Genomic DNA, 17,049 nt, shown 5'->3' on the forward strand with positions numbered 1-17,049 from the left:
AATATAGCTAACGAGACAGATCGGTGCCAGACAGTGTGGTTTGAGTATCTCAGAAACTGCTGATCTTCTGGGATTTTCACGCTCAACAGTCTAGAGGTTGCAGAGAATGGTACAAAAAACAAAAAACATCCAGTGGGCAGCAGTTCCACGGGCATAAACGTATTGTCAATGAGAGAGGTCAGAGGAGAAGGGCCAGATTGGCCAAAGCTGACAGTAACGTGACGGTAATGCAACTTACAGTGCATTACACCATTGGTATGCAGAAAAGCATCTCTGAACACACGTGTCAAACCTCTAAGTGGACAGGCTACTGCCGCAGAAGACTTTATATGTCTAAAAAATATCTAATGAAGTGTTCCCTGAGTGTAAATTTCAATGAAAAGACACCAGCCACTAGAGTCTAATAAGTCTGTCAGGGTTAGAAGTTCCATTAGCTCCCATTGGCAAACTCCAGCTCCTCATGTGTATGAGTATTGATGAGTGCTCTGCGCTGATTGGCAGTGTACTGATTAAAAGGACTGTTGATTCCTGTGCTGATGACCGGGGGACAGACAGGGCTGCAGCCCATAGGTCATGTGACTTCTGCCTGATTGTTGTGCAGTTGCCCTTAGCAACGGGAACACACAGGCACATCTTCAAGTGAAGCCCCTGCACTGGGATTAGTTACCAGGTAACGAGTCAAGCTTTGCATTGTGTACTATAATGACAACAGAAGCCAAATTTAATGAGACTGTGTTCTTCCACCTGATGAGAGCCACAGAACAATATTGAAAAAATATTGAACCCAAGACATGCATTCATTTGGTGCATTGTGTTTTAATATCTGTAATTACCGAGATATGTTCATGTTATTTTCACTGAATGCTAGAAGGCTATATGAAGTACTCTGCTTTTTACCACAAGGGGGTGGTATAGATGCATCTCTTTCTCTTTGGGGATACACTCAGTGAGCACTTTATTAGGTATTTATCTTTTAGACTTAGTAAGTCTTCTGCAGTTGTAGCCTAATCACTTAGAGGTTTGCCCAATATTGGGGTGAAAGTAAGGTGGATACAGAATATTGAAACACAAAATAGCTGGTGGTCTCACTGGAATCATGAATACTGCATCTCACATGGAGCATCCAACTGAAAATTCCAGTGAGATGCTGACGTTATTCATTTTACTGATGTCACATTAAAATGAGCAGGGATCAATTATCACTGGCATGTTTTTCTTTTTTTTTGAGAACCAGTTCTTCACAGTGCACTCTTATCTGGAATATCTATTAACAAGACAAATATTTAAAATACACACTTCCTTGACCCTATACCTCTGTCTGCGTCCAGTTTCAACCGGGATTTGTGCTTCGAGGGGCAGCTGCGGTTGGAACACCTACAGTTCCTTGAGGAAGCCTTCGCCAACCATATTCCTTTGGATTTCGGGTCCCCACGAAGTGTCGGCATCTATGAACTGGCCCGTGGCCATCGGCCGGTGAGCGGATCCGGGAGGCAGGCCGGCAGCATGAGCCGAGAGGAGTTCCAGGCCACCTTTAATGCCATGCTGGGCTCAGAGCACTGGTCCACCCAGACAGAGCAGCTCTTTAATAAGGTAAGCCTTCCCCACTACCCCCGCCATTCACAGAGTCCTCCAGCACCTCACAGTGGCTGCCCATGCAGTGGGGATGACATGTAGACACCTCTTCCCCTCTCAGGCAGATGCTTCCTGTGACGGGTATGTGGACTGGGACAGGTTGTGCACCTACATGCTGCTGTACTGCAGGGAGAAGGATGACAGCACACGGCCCAGAGACGCCCTGCTGACAGACCAGCCTATGATCCGGCGCTGCCTATACAACAAGGTGCCTTACGGCGGTGCTACTCACATCTCAGTGGGAGGCCTCCTGGTCTGCCCGCCTCACCCTCGGTCCTCACTCTCCCTCTTTTTCTCCCGAAGCAAGAGACGAACACGCGTGTGCTGGCAGTGCTCCACCCCTTGCCCCTGCGCTTCGTCACGGTCAGTAGGGACGGCGTTCTCACCATCTGGAACAGAAACCTGAACCCCCTGAAGTCACTGGAGGTGACAGCTCTCACACTCTCTAATATAACAGTGACTGAAACCCTGCACATAACCACTAACCTCTGTGTGTGTTCCCCTCTAACCCAAGCTCTCAGGGGACTCCGGTGACGAAGGGGAGCACAGGAGAAGGCTCAGGTACAGAACCACTGATGCCGTGTACCTGCCCAACGTCCACAAGATCGCCGTGGCGACCAGCAGCAGGGATCTACACTTCTTTGATGTCTCAACAGGCAATGTTTTTGAAGAGTTTGTCCTGTTTGGTAGGGCTCCAATCCAGGAACACTGTGGCTCCTGACAAATGATATCTTCATTGTAATATTTCTCACTGAGTCACAGCTTTTCTTAAAATTCATTTTTTGTTCTCCCTAATATGTCACAGGAATAAAAAATATACCAACCTCCCTTTCCTACTGGTTTGACACAAAGGTATGTTTTTTACCTCTCTGAGGACAGCACTATGACTCACTTCTCCTTGTCCTCATTTACCGATTTCCTCACTGGTTGCCTGTGGTCACCAGAATAATATAAGACGGTTTTATTTAAAAAGATGTCCTCATTATTTACAGTCTCCAGGACATCCATCTCTATTGCTGTGGGGGGACGATGAGGGGGCTGTGAGTTTGCTGTGGTTCCTGCGTCCTGAAAGAGGGCTGCTTGAGATGCCCTTCAGCAATGGAAATGGCTGCCGAAGAATCTTCATGCAGGTGAGCCCTAGGTAGGGGGCCTTTGGTCTTGACCTAGCGAGAAACATGGACTCTTCTGCAGCTGTTAACAAAGTGTATATCCCATTGGTGTTTTGTGGTTAACACTGCAAACTCTGTCAACAGGACATTGTTGTTCACAGCCGCCTGGCGTCCTATAAACTCATACCTGCTGTACATCAAGAGCCCATCAATAGGATTGCTTATGACCCCCATGCAGACCTTATCATTACATCATCAGGAAGTGCCTCAACCTCAGTGGTCATCATAGATGCTTCCCAGAAGAAGAAATCTTACATCTGGAAAATCAACAAGGTATGCCTATGCCTATGAAGTTTCTCTTTATACTCTTGCTCTGTTCGAACACATGGATGGGTTTAATCTTTATGACTTGTTTTATGCTCACTGCCAAGTAAAATGGTGTTATGAATATTTATGTCATGTTCATTATTCACAATACTTATAGCTAAGATGAAAGACAGAATAAAGTTTTCTGCAAAATTATTTTGTACTTTTCAAGTGTAATGAGGCTGTTGCAAAGATGTTCGGTGGTTCATTAGAGATACACAGTTGGCAGCATATTAAAGCGTGTCGTCTGTCTTTCCATACACAAAAAGATAGTAGCTGAGTTAAAGGCTTAAAAGAGGGCATTGAGGGAAGTCAAACTTGGTCACACACAATACGCATTTCCATAATGACATCTGGAGCTCAGTCAAGGTTGGAATTGGCAAACAGGACCACTTTGACCCAAGTCTTTATCAAGGTTGAAATGACCTTACTCGGGTGCTCTCTGCAATAACATATTATTATGTGTGTGAGCATAATGGATGACATATCATTTAAAAAAACAGAAATTATGCAGTGACCTTATTTTCATACAAACGTATACTTAAGAGAAACAATAATTAATTTGAAGATGCATAACATTTGGATTCCATTATGCCAAGAGACCTGCACATGTAATCTTACATAAAATTGCGCAGTTTTATGAGTTCATTTGTACTTTTATTGGAGTGTTGTTTTCACCCTTGTGGTTTTTGAATATCATGTTTTTTTCCTTTAAATTAATTCAGTAAAGTCATTAAAATGGTAAAAGAACACTGAAAAGTGCCACTCGTGCATTTCTTTGGGCCAAAATAAACATTGAAGGACATGAACCTTTCCTAAACATGTCATGTACCTATCAGCACTCCAGGTGCTGGAGATGTAGTGCAAACTTAACCCTTGTAACACTGAGTGAGAAGAATGTCAATTCATGGGTTTGAAGATAAAACCTGACCCAGATCCAAAGGCCTCTGTCCTGAAGCAGAAATGTACTATTTTTGTCCCATAACCAACCTGACATGATTCAGCAATTTAGATGTGTTTTAGACTACCCACTGTTCTTTTAATTAATCATAATTTCCTCAAATTTACTGTGCATTATTTTCTCTTTGTTTTAGTTCTTGTACTTTTTTCAATACTAAAATGAATGAATAAGATATCTTTAGGCAGAGGTCTTCATCAGTATTGTTTATAATTCACTTTCCATGGTTCTGATTTCAGCACTTTAGTTAACTTCCATAACTCAATATGCAAACACATGAATTTCATGGTATTCCTCTATAACATTTAAAACACTTCATATTAACGAGGGGGCTGAATGTTTGAGTGCAGTCTGTTCAGTTAACAAAACGTAACATTAATTAAATGTACTCTATAGTTAAACCAAGCCGGATTGTGTGGTGTGCTCAGATAGAGGTAAGGTTGTTGAAAATCTTGAAGATAATACACCCCAACCTCAAGTTTGAAGACCCACCGCATACTGTCTATCAGTTAAATATCAACATGAAAAGCATTAAACATCTTGGCTATTTACTGAATCACAATTTGTTTCTGTTTTGTTTGGGGAAACCTTCCAAGCCCCTCCTTTGTTTCTCAGGGCAAAAACATTGCTGGCAGAGATTGATGCATTTCTAAGAGGAAAGATATTTCCAAAGTGAATAAATCAAAGCTCAGAGTTGCACAAGCTGTTCTTAGAATTCTCCTGCAGGATAATGTTGCAGATAAAGTCAGTTTGGCTTTTTGGGGAAATGCTCAGCAGAATTACAGAATGCTGAGAAAAATTACTTTATCCATGTATATGAAAATTCTGTAGATGTGATTGTAGAATTCATATGGGTTGAACATCAAACTGAATTGAATGAACATACACTCAGTGAGCGCTTTATTATATATTTATTTCTTTTTTTTTTAACTTATTAAGTCTTCTGCTGCTGTGGCCTAACCACTGAGAAGTTTGATGTATTGTGTGTTCAGAGATGCTTTTTTGCATACCATTGTTGTAATGTGTGGTTATTTGCGTTACTGTCACTTTCCTGTCAGCTTCCACCAGTCTGGCCCTTCTCCTCTGACCTCTCTCATTAACAAGGCGTTTCTGCCCGCAAAATTGCGGCTCACTGGGTGTTTTTAGTTTTTTGTACCATTCTCTGCAAACTCTAGAGACTGTTGTGTGTGAAAATGATTCCACAGTCAAAGTCAGTTAGATCACATTTACAACTCATTTACAACTTAGATCACAGTTGGTCTGAGTCACAAACACTTGATAGCACCTGACAATCTGAGCTTAACCCTCCTCCCATAACTTTTTTCTTTTACCACTGGATTTAGTCTTTCCTTTGGTTTCCCTTTCTTTCAGGGTGTCAAATGCTTTGACTTCTCCAGGTCCCTTAACTTGCTGGTGACAGCAGGCATGGACTCATTTGTGAGGCTGTGGAACCAGTACGCGACTACCTGTCCAATGGCTGTACTGAGCGGACATCACAAGACTGTGCTGGATGTGGCCATATATGAACCCCTGGCACAGATCTTCAGCTACTCCATGGATGCTGTAAGACATCACTCTGGCATCTGTTGACCTCTATCCTTGTATGCCATTGATTCACAAACACTCAGTGTGTGAATGGTAAATCACACAGAACAGCTGTAGATCTCTTTAGACAGAAGAGACTGATTACCAACTCCCTTGCACTGTAGCTTGCCAAGCACTGGTGCCTGTAACACCCTCTTGGCCAGCAAAGAAGAGGAACAAATTAACAGCCCCGGTACAGTTCTCATTACAACATGCTGTTGACAACATGCAGGGCAGCATGTGCGGTTTTGTGAAATCGTCACTGAGCGTTTCTCCTCCGCGGTTTAGAACAGTGATGACCTCAGACAATGTGACTCTCATTCTCCCTCACACATTCCGACGTGACAATGTGATTCTGGTGTAATGTGATTCCCCCCCGAGGCAGGTGCTGAAGGTGTGGGACATAGTGTCACAGCACTGTTTGAGGACCCTGCTGCTGAAGTTCCCCTGTGTGCTGGCAGGGCACGATCTGGAGCACGGCAATTTCCCTTTCCTGCTGCTGCCTGCTGCTCCCCATGTGCTGCTGGTGTCCTGCCGGGACTCCCTGGGCCTGCTGCGCTTACAGCACAGGGACTCAGGGGGGGTGGAGCCCCTCACCCACAGCACCCCACTCACTGGGGCACTCTACAACCCCCTCTTCAAACAGGTCACCACACATTACTATGCTCTGTTCTTACTGTTCCCACATAGAAAATCATTTGTGTGTGGATTCACACATATTTGTACAATGTAATGAATAAAATACCCACACAAATCATGTTCATTCTACAAAACACAGGTCCCGTTGATGCTATGTGCTGACATTGATAAGCTTCTGTCTGTCTTTCACAGGTGGTGACAGGGTGTGCTGGTTCCTCTGTGGCTGTGTGGGATGTCGAGACCGGGACAAAATCCCTCAATCTGAAGAATGCTCATGGGCAGGAGGAGATCACCTGCATAGCCTTTGACACCTCAAAACATCAATTCATTACTGGGGCACGCAATGGCACCATCAAGGCAATATACCTTCTCGGTCATCAGGCTATATGTGTAGAAAAATACTAGACTGAAAGTGTCCAGTCATTTAATATTTTTGATCAGTTTGTATCGCTTGTGGAATATCAGTAATCTCAAACTTTAACAGTGAACATCCTGTTCTTGTACAGTAGGTGTGGAGCATGCATAATGGATGCAATACTCACAAGCTGGAGGCTGTTGCTGTGGCTGAAGTCACAGGGGTCGTCAGTCTCCCTGACAACAAGCTTTTGGCTGTGGGCTGGAGTCAACAGATAGCTCAGTACAGCGTCACAAACCCTAATGTGAGAGTAATGTAATGCTGAATGACACATTCTGCTGAATGAGCCTTGGCTTTCTTTCGTACTGTTGGTGAGGGGCCTCCTGGCCTTGAAGCCATTGTGTGCCAGAATGTACTACTTCAACATAAAAAGATAAACCACACCTTAATTTCAACAGAAGTTTTCTCATTTCATTTGCCATCATATTTTGGATTTTGGATTTGGGGCAGTTACAGCAATAGTTTTCTTGTTGACAGAGGAATGCTCTTATGTCAGAGAAGCATATAAAATGAGGAAAGTGAAAGGCTCATGTTTACACTTGATCTGCAGGATATCTATGTACAGGCAGACATGTCCTGGAAGTCTGGTCAGCTGCACAAAGATGATATCTTGGCTGTGGATTACTGCCCAGCCCTGGGGCTTCTGGCTACTGGTAGCTTTGATGGAGAGATGATCATCTGGAACCTGAGCACTCAAAGACCCCTACTCTACCTACAGAGAGCACTGTGCACCAGGTTGGTCAGTAACCAGAGCGCCCCTGGAGTCCAATATGCATTTCACATCACGTTAAACCATTCTTGCTGACACAGTTTATGAGTACAAACATATGTATCATCAACAGTAGTCAAAAATGAATCTGTCATTGTAGTCTATCTATTGATTTGCTTTCCCCACCTTTAGAGCTCTGTCCATATCACTTACAGGGGGCATCATGACGTTGTCGAGGACACCTTGGGGAAGACCAGTGCTAAAGCAGGCCTTATTCATCCCAGCTCCTGCTGCAAACGCACCTCGGAGGAGGGGTGAGCACCGCCCTTTAAAAGCTACTAAACTATCTGAAGGGAAGTGAGTTCTCTGTAGGAGCCATTTTGTGTGTTCCTGTGTATGCCCTCAGGAGGCTGGCTCCAGTGGACAAGCTGTTGTTCCTGCAGCATCGAGCACGGGGAGGCCAGTGTAGGAGCAGGCCTCTCCTCGTCAGCTCCGAGGCGGGGCACCTCTGCTGGTGGAGCGTCACTGGGCGCAGACACGGTGAGCCGGAACTGCAGCGAGCACGTGCTGCCACGCGCTCCCCAATGACTCCACTCCAACATCGGCTCAGTATGTCAAAATCAGCCTGCGGGCATCGACTCGTACAATTACCTCTGGAGTGTCGAGAAAACGCACTAAGGGATTCACACTATCTATTTAAAGCTCTGCATGGGGGTTCTGTCTCTTCAGCATCTGATCATTTTCACCCACCTCAAGTATGTCTTTGTTCTTACAGTCTGTAATCTGTGAGAGACATTATACGTATCTGCTGTATGTCAGAAACGAGGGTTTACTGGGTTGGCAGGTGCTGATGTATCAATGTCTCAATACAGGGGTCTTTTACGCCCCTGAGAAGGCAGATGTGTGTGTACTGGGGCTGAGCTCCGACCAGGAGAACCAGCTCCTCGTCTCTGGAGACACGGCTGGCTCTGTCCAGGTGTGGGACATCTCACAGTTCGCTCTGGAGGCAGGTGACCAGGTCAGCAAGCGCACCCCAGAACACCTCTCTCCAAGCACATTTTTTAGGCCAGCTACTGATTGTCCCCCCATTGTGTCTATGTCCCTCCCAGCCAAGCCTAGACCGACCCCCTCTCCTGCACAGTTGGCGGGCTCATGTCAGCACAGTGGTCAGTGTAGAGCTGCTAGTTCACAGCGAACAGCTCTTCGTTATTAGTGCCTCTGCTGACCGGACCGCCCGTCTGTGGACCTGTGATGGCCGCTATGTGGGCTGGTTCGGGCAGGAGCAGAAGTGGAGTCTATGTGACCCGACAACCTATCAGCATCCGAGGTACTGTCTCACTCTGACACTATGCCAGCAAAGCAAACATACTGTATGTGAAAAGTTGAGATGTGATTGGGCCATTTTTTAGATTCCTGACTTCCTGGCTGCAAATGGATAGCCTTGAATGGCCCTGGATATTTTTCCGTTGCATAATGGCACCTGCTAGTAGAGAATCCTGCATGAAACAGAGATATTATCTGTGATAATGTATTATAGTGGGCTCAGATAGCAAAAAACAAAGCTTGACCTCAGACTATGGGACAGCGGGGTGTCACAGACCTCTGCGTGATTGGCAGATGCTTGCCACAGCACCCAGGGATGTTGTGGTGAAGACGTCCATGGTGTAATTGCTGTTGATGGTCAGCGATAATTGTAGCTAAACTGAACCAGATGGAAGAGGCTATCAGTAGGTGTAGACAGAGAGGGTTACCCTTTGGCAACAGGCTGGCTGTTTATAGATGCGGTGCAGCGTTTCAGAATAGTTCAGCAGAGCTGCAGCACATTTGACAGAAGGACAATGCGCAGCTGGAAGCCGTTCAGGCCCACAGTCAGAACACCACCCACACAACCCTCCCTCATCCTCCCTCAAGTGGAAGAGCCAATCAGGCTCTGAGAGGAGAGTGACCATCACATCTGTGCTCTGTCTGCTCCAGCAGGAAGCGCAGCAACACTAAAGGCTTAGCTGTGTCAGACGCTAATGCAGGCCATATGAGGGAATGCAGTCAGCACAAATGAGCCTTCTGCTACACGGAGAAAGGGGCAGAGCACCAAAGTTTAGAGCCATGGGCCTTGAATCTTGTTGGGGGACTAGGCGGTTACACCCTTTAACAACAAGCTTTATATGAGACATTACAGCTGGATTAATACAGCTGGTTACAGAGTGTGAAAATTGCAATAATGCGAATCCTATGATGCTACCAATAAATTTTCTGCTTCAGTGTTTGAAAACTACTGCACCATGGAAAATTGCGTTGGCTGATTTTTATGAGAATGTCTTTTGTTTTTCATTGTAATTGATTCTTTGTCACATAGAGGCCCTTGGGGCCAACAAACAGAAGCTACAGAGGATGAAAATGATGAAGAGGAGGAGGAGATGGAACGGGGCATAACAAAGAGATCCCAGGGGAACGCTTCGGCGTCTGATCAAGCCAGCTCAGGTCAGAGGGCAGGGCGCTGACCCAGATAAATGAAAGTTACAGAGAGCGCAGGTCTCAACAATGCACAGGTAGAGCCCAGCCAACACTGGGCACAGTGCATGCATTGCTGACTTAACTGCCCGTAGCATGAGATAGCACACACAGGCACTCTTCTTACATAGCTGACCTAACTGGCCGTAACATGACACAGTCTATTACATCTGTCTCCAAAGTATGCTGCACAACTTATGAGCTTTTGAAATGGCCAATTTCTTATAGTTAAAGTACTTTCATGAAGGATTTTCTCTTCAGGGAATGTGACGTAAAGTCTGGATTATATATTTTTATTTCATGAAATGTAATACTTTAATTGTATTGTGCTTAAGAGTTGCACAAGGCAGAGCACATGTCTCTGCCTCTCTGAAATAAATGTGTCGCTGCATTTAAATAACCCCATGAAATGCTGTTGCCTGTTCATAAATGCCTCATGTACAATCTGTGTAGCAGTAAAACCGACTTAATTCCGTGTCCAGAAGGGCAATAATCCCAACAGCTGTCATCCAAGCCTGGCCATAACATTTTCGGTTTTTGCATTCATGCACAAACAGGGCGATCACATAACCTGAGTTCCACCCGCCACAGACAATTAAATATACAGCAGCGGTAAAGGGATACTGAGCTAGCAAACAAACTCAGAGAGTATTGTGACGATACTCTTAACAATGGCAGAGTGACCTGGGCTGTAACTCTATAAGATGGAGTGGGGCCCGACCCTGCCCAAACAGACTGCTTTCTTTAGCTGCCATGGGGCATGTCTAGGACAGTGGGCCACTGCAAGCATGCAACTTACAAAACCAGAAGTGGTTGCTCAGAGACAGTGTTGTTTATGAAACACTGGCTCAGGTCTGTAACCAGTTGAACAATTTTATGACTATTTTTAATATATTTCAACATCTGTGTGAAGCAGAGGCTGACACAAAATACTCAGGAAGATTTTGAAACAGCCCCCTCAGTGCAAACTCATCTGGTCCCAGGGTAGCTAGTAACCCAATCCAAAGTAGCTGGGATGTATGCTTTCTCAAGCACAATGTTTCCCAACACCAGCTAACCACAAACTGTTGTGTGCTGGGCTGAACTCATTTACTGCCCTCATAAACTGGCCGCCACCCTTTATGAGTTTAACCCACTCTTACCAAAATGTGTTTTTCCCTCCAGACCCAAATGTTGCCTTGCAAGAAGGAGGCTCTGGGTTAAAATCCCAGCTGGCCAGATCCTCCTGTGTTAATGCAGGTACTCTGGTTTCCTCCCCCTCAAAGACATGCATGTTAGGATAGGTGTGCTCCTGCTGTTGCCCTTGACCAAGGTGCTGGCCTTAGAACAGGCACTACACTGTGGTTTCCCACTGCCCCCAAATAACTAGGCTGGGTCAAACGCAGAGGACAAAGGCACAAATTACCCCACAGGGTTTAATGAGGTATATCTTATCTTAATAATGTCGTGTCAGTTTAAATGAACAACACACTGGAAGAATGTGTTTGATATGCTGAAATATGAACTGTATGTAAAAAACACTTTCCTGCCTTCTGCTCAATCACCTTCATGTTTCCGCATGCAAACGACTTGATTTTTCCCCATTGTGAACTGTAGGACTGCATACGTCTGAATGGCAGAGGTTTTGCTGCAGTGTAGCCTCTGTCTTCTCTCTGCGCACTTAGCTGTATCTTCCTACCAGCTCTCCTCAGATATAGCCTCTCTAACCACATTCAAAAGGAAACAAAAGGGAAAATGCATGGGGTTATTTGGAGGGAGGAGTACTCCAAACAGGTGATTTGGCTGAGTAGCATTGTGGTTCGTGAACACACATTTCAGTTCAGCCGTTACAAAGACTATATTTACCTTAAGTTAAGCCTCCACACTGTGGCATTCTCTGACAAAATGTGCTGAGTTTAACTTTAGGGCTATAGTCCAGTCACTGACAAGAAGACAGGAAGTATGTATGCACCTATGAGTTCTCAGGATGTATCTGCGCTGTTTGCATTGTCATAGCAGCCAGGCTATGAGTGGTGGACCGCAGAAATGTCCAGTGTCCAGAGTGTCCAGAGTGTCCAGAGTGGCAGTATTTCAGATTTCTCTCAGGATTTCTAAATGTACCATGGCTCCCCTCATATCCAGCAGGTGTAGGATCACTATCACCTCCTCCAGTGGTCCCCTGGGAAACACAGACCACTGCCCTGAGCCCTTCTGACAGCCCTGCACAGAGAGGGAACCCTTCAGACAGCCCTCCACGCATAGAACACACCAAGGTCAGACATATTCCAGCCCACTTTAATTCAATATTTACACTGCTCAATCTACCACTAGCCGACAGCTAGTTAGTTATCTATTATTGAATTTTAAATGATAGTAAAGCAATCCTGTTAAATTCCTAAATATGTAACGTTATATTAAATGTGATTTAACAACCTATTTTCATTAGATTCAGAACTATAATAAAATCCTTTTTGAATGGAGAATGTTTTCATGCAACTCCAGTCCTTTGGTATTGGGTTGATCTTGCATTTCCCAGATTGCACTGGGGCAGGTGGAGAAGGATCTGCAGAGAAAGGCAGCTGCCAGGCAGGAGTGCCGCAAAGCATTTGCCCACATTGACATCAACAAGCTTTCCCGTGGCAGCAATATCTGCGCTCCATTTCAAGCTCTGTCAATACAGGTGAGACCACACACAAGCACACACACACACACACACACACACACACACAAATATACAAATATACATACACAAACACAAGAACACGTGCACATTTACTCACACACACACACAAACACAAGAACATACACACACATACTCATACAATGCACACACAGAAGCAGACATGTCCATGTGGACACACACATACCAAAACAATGCGCACACAGACTCCTGAGTGAATGAACACTTCATCTGCTCAAGACTACTTCAGCTACAGAAAAGGAAGTCTACAGCAGGGGGTTTAGGTTTAATCTTCTTTACAGCAGAATAGGCCTAATTCTGTCTCCAAAGGATACAATACCTTCCTGAATGTCCACAATCTGGGGAGTTAATCACTTAATCACACTCTTTATTTACTTGAGGAAACATCTTTCCCGGATCATTAGATGAGGAATGGTTTACAGAAAGCCACAGCATCCCTCCCTTGGAGATCCTCTCCTTAAGGGCCAGATTAGTCCAGTGCCTCTCACCATGGGGCGTTTTTTCAAGGTGACATTTACACTGAGCCAAGATCAGCAAAACCAGCACGTGTGAAGAGGAATAAGTCACACATCAACTGCTTCAGCAGTACTCTCAACCACGAGCAGCAGATTTTCTGATGAGTGAATAAATCACATCGGGGAAAACTGTATTTCACTTTACTGGTCAGGCTGGTAGATGCTTGGTACAATATTATAAAAGCCTTGTAGATCTGGGGCCATATTAAATAAAATTCCTAACTCTGAAGTCCTATCTTATCTTTTGATTTTAGATAGGTAATGTAATGTAATCCAGCCCCTGGTGTTTATAAATGAAGTGAGACCTGATAGGTTGTTAGCAAATGTTGATGATTTATAACATCTGTCCATCTGGATACTCTAAATGGCAGACCTTCATGCATGACTTCACTTGCCAAATCACTTTTGGACATGTATCACATTACATGTCAAAATGGGCTACAATGCAAATATCATTTTCATTGTGGAGATAAGGCACATTTGTTAACCCATGTTGAGAAGCACAGTTTACAGCATGGGGGGTTGTTGCTTTGTCCTGCTTTGGTTCACTCAACATTTCAGTTCAGCCTTCCCCCATTCAATGATCTAAACTCCACCTTCCTACATCTGGCATAAGGTGCCAGGAAGGCAGCGACGAAGCAGATCAAGAAAGATAAAGTTGTTCTCCTGAAGCATGTGACCAAGTTGTCACAAGGAATGAACACTGGATATTTCAGTTTTTCCTTCCAGTTATAGCTTTGGATTTAGGCCTTGAAAATGAATACAAACAATTAATACAAACATTGTTATGACCATTGACAAAACATCTACAGTGTATCATTACTTTCATTAGTATTTTGGTTAACACAAAGGAAGATGATGTGCATTGTGGTATCTGGCACTGAGGTATTTGTGAGTGGTGAGGCCACTCTGAAGGAAGGAAAGCTCTACGATGATTGTACACAGAGTGGTAGAGAGAGGAGGCCCGTAATGATTCACTGTGGTTTGCGGTCAGAGCCTTGACATTATGCAAACAAAAAGTAAAGAAAAACACTGAGGCACGTTATATTCACAAAGCATCGCAGAGGAGGCCTTCTGATCTGTGACCTCTCCTTATCAGTTTAAAAGGCAAAACTGACAAATTAGCACTCCTACGAGAGGGTGTGTGAATGTGGGCCTGAGTCCTAAGCACAATATGGAGATTGTGTTTTACACACTAGCACACACACACACACACACACACACAGACACACACATGCATACACACACCCATGCATGCACACACATATACACACACACACACACACACACACACACCCATGCATGCACACACACATACACACACACACACACCCATGCAGAAAGAAAGTGCTATGGGACTATGGGATAATGTTAAGTGTTCTATTTGACTGTAGATAAGAACACTGCAGAGTCAATAAATTCATGCTCATTCTGATGGCCAACAGGAGTGCCAGGAGGTGCCGTATCCTGGCAGTTTACCCCTGACCCCCTGGAAGATGATACTGAAGTCAGGGAGGGAGGCTGACCTGAGTCTGCTGTCTCTGACCAGCCACAGCCCAGATGACCAGGGAGGAGATGATGTTTGAGCTAGAGTAGAGTCACCACTGGACGATGCTAGGGTGGGTTTGGGGCGGTAGAATAGCGTAGGATGGAGGCAGGAGAGTTGTTTACTGAATCTCAGGTCACCCCAGAGGACAGGCCAGCTGGGCAGCACCTCTACAGTGGTCCCCTATGAGGGCAGAAACATCATCCGCCTGATTATGTTCTTTATTTTGCAGCTTGAAGAGTGCCACAAAATGGATGTTCAAATAATTAAAGCCCAGTGACGATGCTGAGTGAATACCTCTATTAAGCAGATAATGATCTGAAGGCCCATGTATGTGTTCTGTGAGGAGCAATCAAAGGCAATGCCAATTAAATTGCAGTTATGTTATTGCACACTGTGAACAATGAGGGTGAATTCATTAGATTGTATGACACAAATAAAATAAATGTTGTAATAAGCACTTGACAATTTAGGCCTTTTTATGCAATAAATAACATATTGACAAAGCCTTGTTTTGCGTATAATTCCCTCATATTCCCTCATGCAAATACTGATTGTTTATGGTTTTATATTAAAGTCTTTCAAGCATTAGATTTTGAAATGTATTTTGATATGAAAGTTATTTCACATAATAGCTGACTAAACCTGTAAAGGTCTTTTGGACTGAGGATTGATGCTGCATTTGATGATTCTTATCCTGCGATTGCTAACATTGCTTATGTCTCACCGCTTGGCTGGAGGAAACCCAAGGTGCATTAAGGTACAGCAATAGCTCAAGAGTGAAACACAGGTCTCGCATGATTGAGGCCACTTACTGCACATACTAGGCTAGCTGCCTGTTCCAGCTGCTCTTGTGGGCTTTAGTGTCAGACTACGCCTGTTAGTGGCCTCTTATCTTACACACCAGCGCTTATTTAAAACTAAATGTATTGTTTGCTTGGACAGGAAGACACTATAAAATAATTTGTCTAATGGTGGAGCACACTGAAAACTCACTGTTTAAATGTTTGATACCAATTTTTTTTTGCCAGAAATAAATAAGACTGAACAACTGTAGCCAATAGCATGTATAAGACACAATGCAGAACCTTATCTGAAATGAAAATGATATACAGGCTGGCATATGAAATAGATATTTTTTAAAGAAATCATAAACTGATATGCAGCATTTGATTCATACATGGTAGCTGTGGATCTGTCCACTGTCAATGAATGAGTGCAAACATTTGCTACTGTGTTTACCACTAAAGTATGCGTGTCTGACATGGAGCTGGCCTCTTTTGACCTCTTTTAACTGTAAAAAGGAACAAAGTAACATCACCTCATTTATAGGCTAATGAGAACATTTAGTCACCCTTCCCCAGCTGTTATTCAGTTTAATGATATCCCGAGACTTGGCAGGAAAATTGAAAAAATTAGCTTTGGCTTTCCCCAAGAAGCTTTTCTCTGAAACCTGCAATCGTTAAAGCCCTGCCGGTTTTGGGTCTGGTGTTAGCAAAGGAATGCAGGACATCATTTCCAGTGGAGTGCTGAAATTCCAATGTGCAGTATATCAGCGCCCAGACAGTTCCAATCAAAAATGTTTTTTTGATTGGAATAATCATGATGCAAATTATTACATTACTGTTGACAGCTTTACTTGCTAGACTGTTTGGATCTCCAACAATGTCTGCAGGTACTTCTTTAGTTTTTGTTTTTTGTGTTATTTGTGTTTAACTCCTTTCTAGCTAGTTAATATTTGCATGTGTTTTCTGCCTTTTTATCCTTTATTGTACAGGCCATCTGTTGTAATTCCTGAGGATTTTATGAATTTGCAAGTGGGCTACAGGGCCTGGCTTTGCAGTATCTAGTGATATGTTTAATTGGTCACACTGCCAATTTAGGTTATGAATGTACACATATCCAATAAAACAGTGTTTTATCTCAAGGACAGAGAGTTAAATGTGAGAGACCTACAGCCGGTGCTTTTTCAAGAGCCCATTATCTCTATCACAGTCATATCTAACCACAGTATGGCTACTGATAGGTACCTTGTGTAATACCTTGTGTTGGGTTACACTTATGAACTTGTTGAAGTAAATAATCAAATCAACAATCCTTCTTTTTCAAGACTTCAAATGTTAATGTTAGAGAGGATGTAACTCCAGGAAAAGGCGTGCTTCCTTTGTAAAATTGCTTTTCAAACTTTTAAACAAACGTTGTAACATTCTGGAAAAAATTCTTTTCAGATTTTCTTTCAGAATTATGGAAAAAGTAATTACAACTGGTAAGATAGAATTCCAATGGCATCTAATTGTCAGTATGCAACCCAATAAATACATTAACATGTGCATGTTTATACTTTGCGGACCATTATGATCCACAGATTGCTCAGTGATTGACCAAATC

The 17,049-nt window shown here is 43.8% G+C and overlaps 1 protein-coding gene across 1 annotated transcript; it reads left to right on the top strand.

The window, feature by feature from the left end:
• The first annotated feature begins 1,740 nt into the window (after positions 1 to 1,740).
• Positions 1,741 to 15,083, top strand: LOC133122884 (WD repeat-containing protein 49). The gene is made up of 19 exons (XM_061233138.1): positions 1,741 to 1,840; positions 1,936 to 2,058; positions 2,147 to 2,318; positions 2,438 to 2,484; positions 2,625 to 2,762; positions 2,886 to 3,074; positions 5,437 to 5,628; positions 6,035 to 6,295; positions 6,481 to 6,645; positions 6,798 to 6,947; positions 7,254 to 7,438; positions 7,628 to 7,726; positions 7,819 to 7,952; positions 8,285 to 8,430; positions 8,522 to 8,739; positions 9,766 to 9,890; positions 12,045 to 12,172; positions 12,436 to 12,579; positions 14,561 to 15,083. The coding sequence occupies exons 1-19, from the start codon at positions 1,745 to 1,747 to the stop codon at positions 14,699 to 14,701; spliced, it is 2,853 nt and encodes a 950-aa protein (XP_061089122.1). The 5' UTR covers positions 1,741 to 1,744; the 3' UTR covers positions 14,702 to 15,083.
• The last annotated feature ends 1,966 nt before the right edge of the window (positions 15,084 to 17,049 follow it).

This window comes from Conger conger, chromosome 2, assembly GCF_963514075.1.
Source record: "Conger conger chromosome 2, fConCon1.1, whole genome shotgun sequence".
In the NCBI taxonomy this organism is placed as follows: Eukaryota; Metazoa; Chordata; class Actinopteri; order Anguilliformes; family Congridae; genus Conger; species Conger conger.